The 11642-nt window shown below is 39.4% G+C and overlaps 1 protein-coding gene across 1 annotated transcript in view; it reads left to right on the top strand.

Annotated features, from left to right (window-relative positions):
- The first annotated feature begins 947 nt into the window (after window positions 1-947).
- LOC121094779 (mucin-5AC-like) overlaps window positions 948-11642 on the top strand; it is a 72135-nt gene continuing 61440 nt past the window's right edge. Inside the window, exon 1 of the mRNA XM_040608847.1 lies at window positions 948-1050. Within this exon, the coding sequence (XP_040464781.1) occupies window positions 948-1050 (103 nt within the window). The remainder of the gene's footprint in view (window positions 1051-11642) is intronic.

Below are 11642 nucleotides of genomic sequence, written 5' to 3'. Positions count from 1 at the left end.
AATCAATTCATCTAGGCAGGGGCATCAGGTAAGTATAATCATTGACTCAGAGATTTGTGAGTTGGAACATCACCCAGGCTTGGTTTTTGGCACAGTTACAGGAAGAAGTCAAATTGTCTGACTCAGTAACTTTGAATGGGTTGCTGTTCCTTTGGTTGGTAAGTGGCATCTGAGAGCTGCTAAATCAGTAAATTGCTAGCATATCTGGCTCTGAACTCAGCAAGCTTGACTTGCTCATCCAGTTACTGTTGCACGTGCTTTGACATCAACTTTAGCAAAGAAGAGGATCTGAACCAGGAACTCCTAGAAACAATTTTTCTTTGAAATCAGATTAGCAAGTCAGAAATGCCAAATGATAAGAGAAGACTTTCCTTCACAGACTTCCTTTAGAAATCCTAAGTCAATGGCACCAGGAAGACACAAACCTTCATATCCACCCACACAGGCAGAAAAGTTGGTTCCCTGTAGTCATGAAAGGTATAATTTTAGCTTTACTTCAGCTAGCCATGGAACATAATTAGAGATGTATTAAAGTCAGACATACCTTCCTGATTTTAAAAGAGAAAAAAAAAAAAAAAAAAAAAAGGTATAATGTGCTTGGAGGAAGTGTTCACCCCAAATATGGATTAAAAAAAAGAAGTGAAAGTATATGGGGGAGGGAATCAACCTGCTTGCTAGTTTTGACAGGAAGGTTCCTTGCAGGCAAAAAGTGAGCCTTCCAAGCAAGCAGATGGAAAGCTGCTTCTTTTGGCTGGTGGTGGGGATAGTGGGGGAGAGCTGTTTCTTTTTTGGAGTGGACTGGTTTCTAGAAAGATCTTTTTAGTAAAATTATCCTGGCATAATGTTCCTGATCAGTTCTTCTAGTAGCAGCCTTTGTATTGATAGGAATCTAGCGGCTTCGAGATGCTCAGCAAGAGGCTCGGGACGGCCAATGCTGTGAGGTCGGTATGCTGGCTGCGTCGCTGCACATTGGCACCGCACCTACAAAATACGCTTTTGAAGAGCCAGATACACTGAAGCCTGTGGTTCCTCATCAAGCTGGCACGCAAGGTATGCTGAGGAAGGAGTGTTTGGTGAAGATGTGGGAGAGTAGTTTCTCTTCTAAAAAAAAAATAGAACAGCTTTCCTTTCTTTTCCTCTGTTGAACTATGGTGATGCTGGCCCATCTCAGACTTGACATCCTTTTTTTGGGGCTGGAGCTCCAGTATGAAAAGTCAGAGTGAATGGAGGATATTATAAGCAATTTAGGAACCTGCAAGTATCCAAACTGCTCCCAACTGAAGAAAGAGCTGTCCAACCTAAGAATTTTCATCCTTATGTATGTTTTTTTTCCATCTTTCCCCCAATAATTTACCTCACAAATAACTTTAGACCATTGCAATTACAAAAACATTGCTGCCACATTTTTATACTTCTCTATATAAAAAAAATGCGATAATAGTTATTTCAAAATGTAGGCTATTTCTACCTTAGAGTCACATCAAAACCTCTACCATTTATAAATCTGGATGGGTTATTTTCCAAAAAGCAGTTTACAGAAGGGATGTCACATGCATTCTGGTTTGTATTGGTCTAACAAACCCTCTCGCACTTAGCCCATAGCATCCTCCCCAAAATGGGATCAGGAATTACACGGAGGAGGTGAAAAACTCACAGCGTGAAATGCACTGAACTCTTAAATCCAGCACTTAGGTTCTTGGTCCTCCTCCACTACCAGTGGAGAGAGGCACCCCCAGGAGGTCGTCCAGCCTGCCTAAAATCTGTCTGGAACGTGTAGGATAGCTATACCTGAAGTTACCATTCCATAGCAAACACCATTAAAGCAGCATTCAAGACGTAGCTTCTGACACCCAACCCAGGAAGATCAGTGTCACTCCTTTGACTTAATATTAACACAAAAGAAGAAAATATACACTGCTGAAAAAATGCAGCTAAACCCCGTACACCCACTATTTCCAGGTACAAGCTTTAGTTAGGGCTGTGATCTGTCATCAGTGTGGTGGGTCATTACCCACAGGTATGGTGTTTCTTCTGTCAACATTTGTTCAAGTCTGCAAACAAGTGGATTACCTGCATGTATATATCTTTGTGATGGTTTCCATGTTAAATCTGTTGTTATCAGATCAAAGAGGGCGTAACACAAATTTGACTACATTCGTTTCAAAGAGCTAAGCTCATTTCTCACCCCGGTGATCTACCACAGACTTTTCACAGTAATATCACCTCTGTCCCAGAGTTAAGAGACATAAAATAAATGACAAAGCAGGGAAAAAAATCCTTCTTTTACTTCTCTAGGTATAATATACAATAAAATAGTCAGAAGATTTCTCATCAGAATTGGTTTTAAAGATAAAAATGGCTTTTTTGAGCAAATGTGAATTCACTTAGAAAAACCCTCACAAAACAACTCCGAAGGAAATGAAAAGGAAAAACTGAAGACAAATTACTTTTTGTCAATACTCATTTTCATAAACATCTGAAAGGCCAGGGAAAAGAATGCACTGGAGATGTTAATTTTACACCTCTTACACACCTTTACTACATATCTAGTGGAAAGGTGCTGCTCCACCATGCTTCCTACTCACTGTACACATTTTTGTACAGCAGTGCTTCCTACTTTAAAGTGAGCAGAGCTTTAAGGAGAAAATGTCACAAAGGTGAACAGAGGATTACACATTTTTTGATCATGCACCTACCTTACTAAGCTGTCATGGAAGCCGAGTCCGTGTTGAGTCATTGAATCAGGATCTTCCAGGCAACGGGAGGGTTTGTGCTCCTTTGAGGTTCCTGGTTCAGTGTTCACCTCCATCTTCAGAAAGTAAATGGTGGGGGTTCCTGACTTCAAAGAAAATAAGTTTTTGCATTCATATCCTAGTGCAAGAGTGACACGATCTGCTGATGGGGAGGGAAACACTATTTGGACTTGGCTGTGAATATCCATTCTTTTGAACATCAAAAGGGGACTTTCAGAGATGCTTTGATTAAATGCTTCCTTGAGCAACACCTGCTCTAACTCAGGAGTAAAGCCAAGGAATTTGGCAGTTACAATGAAACATTGCACATGAAATGAACAGCTGGTTGAGACATGTAAGTTCCAAGTGGGTGAGAAGCCCATTTTTAATGCTACACAGCACTACAGTTCGAGCTACCAGCAGTGGGCATTCAGAGAAGCTCTTGCATGTGCTTGCACGACATTATGATAGCAATAAATATATATATAAAAAAAAAGACAAAATATGTACTTCAAAAATGATAAGGTGAAAGGGCTGGAGAAATGGGGAATTTTGTAAATTTATAGAAGAAAAATAATTATAACTATTATCTTTTCTCCTCTACGTTATTTTTATATATTTGCTTTTACTTTTTCTTTGCTTTCTGTTAATATGAAAATAATGTCTTTCATGAGCCACTTCCATTAGTTTTGCTCCCAAAGGAATTTATTTAAAATTAAACTATATTTCTGCTTCTTTTATCCTTTTTCTTTCCTATGTCCATATTTTTCCTTTTAAAAAAATACAATTTTCCTTTTATAATTTATTTTAAACCTTCCTGCTTGGTATTTTCTTGACCAATGCCAACTAATGATTTTCCCTCTTCCTTATAGGTCCCTTTTTCTTTTTATGAGCTTCTGGTTTGCTTTCTTCTGAAATAAATATACCAATCTCAAGCTCTTTATTGTAACATTTATGGATTTCATATATGTGTATGCAACTTTTTAATCTTTTTTTTGTCTTCTCTTTAAAGAAAAGTATTTATCTCTCTACTTTTCCACATACTTCTGATATTTTTATTGACCAGATAAAGAACATGAGCTCTACTTTGACACATTAGTGTGTCAAAGGAAAGAGTAAATGAGTTTGCTTTTGTTTTATTAGATATTAAAAATGGTTTACCTGTTTCTTTCAAAAAAAGTTGACTTTTTTTTCTCTATAGTGCATCCCACTATATTTATCTATGAAGTGTCCATGCTGTTGCTATGCCTTCATCTCTTTTTTGGTTTTGGCTGCAATTCCAACATGCAGATTGCCAAACAATCAGCTTATTTCCAAAAATCAAGTGAAGCAGCCATAGCTGATATGCAGCGTAACATCTATCTTTTTAGAGATATTTTGGTCCATCAGCAAAACCAGTTGTTCAGTGGAGAGGTTACATGCTTCAAGATTTTTTTCTGCTTTCTCCCTTCCCACTACTGGCAATGCAGCTATCACTCCTCCCTGGATGTCCACACAAAATTCCAACGGCCGGCCCAGATGGGGAGATGTCGTGGGTGAGCTCCACGACCTGTAGGACAGCAGGAACCTGTCACTAGATGCTGTGCCAGATAACAGGCTAATGTGTTGCCTCTGCTCCTCTGCACTGCAAGTAGAGATACAGCACAGCTCTGCATCCTTGGGAAGGCAGGACTGCTGTATCAAATAGCTTTGGGCTTTGGAACTGAATTTTGGGAGGAGCTCCTGGCTAGCAGACTCTAATTTGACAAATGCAACTATGAAATCACAGGGACTTCAGACATAGTTAAACTGGAGAGTGTTTCATCTGTTAAGGTCTATGCATCTTTCTGTTTCATGGAGCATTACTTGGGGAGGAGTGATTAGTGGAAATTCCAAAGGGATAAACCACTTGCAGAAGCTCATCTTGCTCCCAGAGGTTTGTATATGATCCACCACCCATCTGCATGTGCACAGGACTGACAGAAAGATAAAGACCTGTTCTGACCTGGAACAGGGGCTCTTATTTAGTCTTAGAACTGATCCAATGTTATTTCAGGCAGCCACTGAGCAGAACAAGGATCCCATACAGGTAACTGGTGACCTCTGACTGTATCTCTGTATACAGGTGAAATTATTACTTTATGAGCCATTCTTGTAATTGCTGTTGACCATCAAAAGATATTGTCAGAGCTGACCAGTCACCGGTGAACAAGGTCACTACATTGGAAAGGGCTGAGTACAGGTGCTGAACCAGTTAGCTGTGCTAAGGCTCTGTTAAGGTAAGAAGCTACTTTCACAAACATACTGGACGAGGAGGGGAAATGAGAAGTCATGTTTGGAGATCTAATCTAGGGACCTTCAAGAAAGCCAGGGGAAGTAAGGAAAAATATATGCCAGTTCTTGACTTCTGTGTTCCTGATGTATATTACATTCGGAGAACTTCAAACATCTTCCTGTGTGCTTTGTTCTGAAATAACCAGTGTTCTTTTTTTTTTTTTTTTTTTTTTTTAATTAGAAATATGCTGAGTAACTGGGCTCCAGAAAAGAACACATAAACTTAATATGCAAAGCTTATGCCTAGAAGCAACTGGCTTCATGAATATTAGTCTCAGGCCAGTAAGAAATGTAGCTGATTGCTTGCCAAAGATGTGTGATTTTGAAATACAGACCTGTAATTGTGAAGGGCAAGAATAATTTGAAGTAAAACTTGCTTACATATTAGTAATCCATCAAACTTCAGAAAATAACCATAAACCCTCCCTAACACTAGAATTTTTCTTCCTTTATAGTATGGAAAGGATGGAGTAGGATATCGATAAGGAGAGGAAATCTGGGAAATTATGCAAACTAGTGACGGTAACACACTAGGAGATGGCAGTCCCTCCCAAATTACCCCACTCGCTTACATAGGGCAAAGAACAAGCTACAGGACTGCTCTTTCTTGGCTATTCAGAGTGGACCAGGGAGGGACTAAATCTCACTCTACATGTGTGTGGTGCTTAGTATTGTGGGGTCCTAACCTGCAGGTCTTTAAAATGATAATAACAAAAAAATCACATACTGTTACAATTTCTACCTGAACTGAACTCTGTTCTTTTCCAGTAGCTGTTTCAGATTGCCACCTAGCAAGATCCAAGAACTTTCCAGCAATTTATTCAGGGCTTCTCCAAAAGTTTTCCACAAATCAGAAGTATCATACTAGTAAGACACTTCTTCACAACTCCTCAAACAACCTTACACAGAAAGCCACCAATTACATTTTCATTGTAGCTTTTGAATCTTTTTTTTTTTTACCTGACATCTTAACTAAATGCTTAAAGACATATCAGTGAATCCCACTCCACTTAAAAAACCCTAGCATCTTTTCTTTATCTCTCTTAAATCACATCACATTTCCCACCCCAGCATAAAACCAGCTAGTTTCCTGCCTTTTTCACTGCTGCTATATTCTTCTCTCTTACTCCTTCCAAACCAGTCACTGCTTCCTCCCTCCCTCTCACCTCCTGGCTATCCTCCCCTCAACCCAACACTCTCCCTGCTCCTCTGACCTCCGTGAACTCACCGCGGTGGCAATGCCTGGAAGCCTGGGGTCAACCTCCCAGGTTGCACTTGAGAAGACAAAAAGCTACTGCTGCTGAGATCATTCCCTTCTCCAAATCTCCAATTTCCTATTGCCACAGCAAAATTGTTGGTAACTGCTGATTTGTATGGTACTGTCAAATTTGCTTTTAAGAGCATTATTGTAGAAAAAAATTTAAAAAGAAGTTAATTATCAAGACCATTTTCCACTCTCAACATTGATCTCTGTTGACATGGCTGTTGCAGCAGCAATAAATGGTGGCTGTCAGTGGGAACACTGGGTGAAAGCCTCTTCCATCAGCACCATGATGCAGTCAATAAGTCTTGAAGGAGGTCCTCGTGGACCTCCTCATTCATGGAAGAGCTGTTTCTACAAATTGTACATGTTTTTTCTAGCTCGGGTTTGCCATAACAGAGAGAGAAGAAAAAGGAGAAACATTAGCTGTGAGTGACTGACTGAACACAAATAACTGGAGGGTAAAGAGGTTTATAACGCAGCTCATTTCCCTCCTTGACCTAGTCCCAGCCTTAACTGTAACATCTTGGAGGTAAATGTTCAGAGGGGGCAGATGTTTGTCCTGCAGGGTATTTTCATTCTGCACGCAGTTTCATGAGTTTCTCCTTTTATGAGCATCTTAAGCAATGCCGTGAGCCTGGCAGAACGGGCTGTGGCAGGGTGTTTTGGCATTTCAGTCTCGCATTTGATCCTTCCAATCAAAGGAATGTCTGCAGGAGAACAGGTGTATAGTGGCTGAACAGATCAGGCAATTTCATACACATTTACAGTCACTGGACCTGGATAAACATCTGCAGTAATTATTTACTCAAAGAGTTGTCCTCTGTGAATGTTCCACGGAACAGTTGCACTGTACGCTTTCTAGCTTTTGCACTTTTTTTTAACGAAGACCATTTCCCAAAACATTTGCATGTCATCCCCTTTGCTGTCTGTTGTTTTGTTCTTTGGTTGCAAGATCTTTGTGGCAGAGAGAAATGTTTTGCCCTGTAATTACACGTCTAGCAGAGCAGAGGTTTGGCTTGAGACTACACACACACACATATACACATTTAAACGTATATATATATACACACACACATATATAAAAGAAGACAGCAGCTCAGCTTCTCTTTATATGTTCGTGACTATATGCCAACTTCCATAGCAAGTTTCTCAAGACTGGCTGTGGGTCACACAACTCCTCCTTTTTTATCAGTTCCTCGTTCTAGTACTGGGCCATCTTCCCTCAACTCCCAACACTTCATTTTTATTAGACACATGGTCTGAGCCATGTATTATAAAATAATAGAACTTTGCCTGCCATAAATATGGAATATAAAAAGCGTAGTCTGTAACCAGAGGTAAGAGAAAAGAATGTGATCCAAATCCAAACTTCCTCAGGCTTTTGGAAGTTATTATAGTTATAATTTGGAAGTTATAGAAGTAAATTATAGTTGCAGTGTTAGTGTTCAGGTGTACATCTGAATCACCACAGTGGAGGGCAGATAATCCTCGTTTAGCATCTCTTTTAAAGGTCAGCTTTAGTGGCTCTGTGCTCCTCTGTTACAGTAGTACGTCATGGACCAGACTCACATCAACGGGGCTAGATTTCAGTGAGTAGAAGAGGGCTGGTTTACAGTACCCAAGAATTCACCTTCATTAATTTTTGGTAATAGAATAGAAATTTTCTAGCCAAGTGCTTCCAAACAATGGCTTCCTATGACATGTGATGTAAATATTTATTTGAATTAATGTCAGTTGTTCAGGTTTTTTGGAACAATTTGGATCAGAACAGTACTACAGGACTGCAGGACTGTCACAGGTGTAGGAATAATACATGCTGTTCTCATTGGCTTAAATTTAGTTTTCATGCATAGACAGCAAAGAATATATACCCTGCTGGAATCCTGCTTTAACTTGAGTATTTAGAGGGCTTAAGTATGAGACTGAAGTGTAGCACAACCTTTGTTCTGAAACATTTAAGATACCAATGGGATCCTCTGTTTTTAAGGAGATCACATATTAGAAATACAAGTCTTTTATAGCTAGATATTCACATCCATTGAATTTGGGATAAAGAAAAGAATTCCTATCTATCCTAAAGCATTATATCTGGTTTGGAAATTGTCTATATACTGATATAATAATCATCACCCTGTCTAAAGTAGGCTAAATCCAAACCTAGTTCTATGTGCTTGTAAATCAAAGTTCCCATTCTTAAAAAGGTTGATCTGTCCAGTAGTTACTTGCCAGTCTAACTTGCAAGTTTGACTGAACTTTACCTCAAGTCCTAGTGTGACTTACTTTATGGGTTTTTTCCTTTAAAAAAGCCTTTTTCAGTCTTTCCAAAGGACACATCTAAGTTATAAATATATCTTCTTTTAAAATATTACATTATTTCTCAATTAAACCCCAAATTAAATATTGTCAGCAGGATTTCCTCTAAGTCACTCTGTAAAAATTCAGCAATGGCCTTGAAGCAGCTTTTCAAAGGTTACTGCCTCTTGCCTTGCTGGCTGCAGAGATAGTGCACTGGTCAGGTATCTCTGGAAGGGTGGTTATCGAAGGGGGTTAAATGAGATCAGTGAATGTCACAGGAAGCAATTCCACAAAGGAGTGAGAGAGTCTGAGCTGGCAGAAAAGCCAGTGTTAGCTGGTCCAGGACACTGCCTTCCTTGCTTCAGCTAGTTAAGGGTCAGTAATCAAACAGCAGATGAGAACAGAAACCTTGTGGTCTGGAAAAAAAAAAAGTACTTCCACCCCATCACGCATATGAAAAATTGCATTGCTATGCAATGCATTTCTATGCTTTCATATGAAAAAAGCCATCTTATTTGAGACCAAAATGGCTTTTTTCTCCTCCAGCAAGAGACCTGCATGAGTAACATGCCTCCAGGCAGCCTTTCTTGTTGCCTAACCCTTTGGGAGACTAAAGCTCTCCTTCCAATCTTTCGCGCTACTGGTTGCTACATGCAGCAAAAGACCAAGGTGCCTTGCCACAAACAGTCCAGCATCTGTGTCCTTGATTGAATGGAGAGGTGCAGCACTTCAGGCAATTCACCTTGTGTCTTGGAAATCTCTGCTGGGCTCCATCGCTTCTTTCAAGTTGAGTCTTAGTGATGAATCCTGTTTCCCTCTCCAACATGCCTCTCCTATACAATCCCGAGATGGCATTATAGTGTGGAAAGCACCACTTCCACCCATTTTCCAGTGTAAGGATCATGTTAGAAATGTAACTTACTTTTTTTTTTTCCATTATAAGGTAGGTGTTATTTCCTGGACTTACCAAAAGCCACTTCTCAGCTGGCACCTTGAACAAATATGGAAACTTAAACAAATAAAAGTAAGCAAGCATTCCATAACTCCCAAAGATGGCAGATACAAATAGGTGATCTAGAAGCTGTTCAGTGAAACAAAGAATTGTCAGAATAACACCTCTAATCATAACCACTGATCATTAAATTCATGTGAATGCAGAATTTCCTCATTAAATGATATCTGAGAAAAAAAAAATATTTATGGTGGGAAGGGTCAAAACCTTCCTCCCTCATTTTCTGACCCTACCAACTAGAAAAATGGCCTTTTCCCACTTTGTGCCACAAAAGGAGTCTGTATCATCCAAACTGCACAGTTCCAACTCCCTCAACATCATCACTTATTCCCACATGAGCTTTGCTCCTTGAATCCCTATTTCACCCCCTGCCAGTTTAGAAAAGCAGCAGAGGGACCCTGCCTTTCCCCAGCTGCAGAGAGCCTTGCTGCCTCCCTGCAGTCCTGCTAGGAGGCATAGTCCGTATTTATCCAAATCTCTGCCAAACAACTGGAAAATGGGACTTGGAACATGGCTTGGTTTGACTGAATTTCACTGGGATGGCACCAGGGTATTTTCAAATTTAAAGCACTACTTTTCCAAGCAATGCAATTGCGTGACCTTGTCAATGGGAAGTGGTACACTGCAGGTAGTCATGTTCTCAAACAGCCAAGCAAACAATCAGAAGTCACAAGATAATTACACAGATGTTTGATATAATTAATTACAAGGACCGTAGAGTCAATATATTTCATGACTTCAGCCAGAGGTTTTACCATGGATAAAGACTCAATACACTTCACAACCTGACATTTAACCTGATCATGGCATTTTGGTTCAAAATAGTTAAATTTCCTGGCTGAACTGTGTTGATCTGCAAGTGAATGTAATTATGGGAAGAACCTGGTCCATGCCCAGTGGCAAGACAGATTTCTGAGGACTCTATTTCCTGCTGTTGCTGCACCATAGTTATTAACCAGAACATGCCCTTTCAGGTGTATTACTCCCTGTTCAGTCAGTTAAGAACGAAGCTCATGCTGACACTCAGAGTCACTTCCAAGGACCCGTGACAGATACAGTGACATTTTGTAAAAGATGCCGCCTGACACCCACAGAAGCCATATGTAAACTGGCATGCTCCGCATCTGTCCTGGCTGAGTGTGATCTATTTATATTATAGCTCAGTATATTTACACTCCTTATTGCTCCACAATACCCACCAGGAATAAATTATTTTTTCTATTTACATTAGATTGACCAGGTAAAATTGCAATTTTACTTTTTTCAGTTGTTGCATAAACAGATTTAACCTTGTAGAGCTTGACATGTGAAATTTTGACTAAAAAAGAATTCAAAATTTGGGACCTGTATGGTTATGGGCCATATGGTTGTTATGAAGAGAAAGTCTGGCATTTACCTGGAATAAAATGAAGTGGGAGTTCTATACTTCGTTCTTACTGAACATGAGACGTTGCCTTTAAGACACCTGTCTGCACAGCAGAGCTTAGTGTTAAACATACATTTCTGGGTAGAAACCAACCAACAAATGGTACTTTTTACTACTGCTCTTGTTCTCCTAGATAATGATTTGAGCAGGCTAGTCTTTGTTTTCAGGGCGCTTGGCTTGAAGTTGTTCGTTTACTGTTTTGGCAATAGAAAGAACAACTTTTTGGCAGTGCTGTGCATTTTCCATGGCTTGTACTTGCTAAATATTTTGTTTACAAATATTCTTAATTTCAATAGGAAATACTGACATATTCAAATAGTACAGATTCTGCACTAATAACAAACAGAATGGGAAACTGCTAAAACAGGAATTCTGTAAGTTAATAATATATTAAACTAACATAGCTAATTATTATTATATATTATACTAATATTACAAATAATTCTAGTTCTTTGTATGAATATGTAAATTGGTACCTGTTCTGGACATAGTTCCATTCAGTGTTTCATTCATGATTTGGATACTAAGCATTTCTTGATGATACCAACCTCGGCTGGGCAACAAGTATACTGGAAAAAAGAATTGACATCAAAATTATCC

Source organism: Falco naumanni, chromosome 10 (genome assembly GCF_017639655.2).
Source record: "Falco naumanni isolate bFalNau1 chromosome 10, bFalNau1.pat, whole genome shotgun sequence".
Classification (NCBI taxonomy): Eukaryota; Metazoa; Chordata; class Aves; order Falconiformes; family Falconidae; genus Falco; species Falco naumanni.
This window is presented reverse-complemented; position numbering and strand designations above follow the sequence as displayed.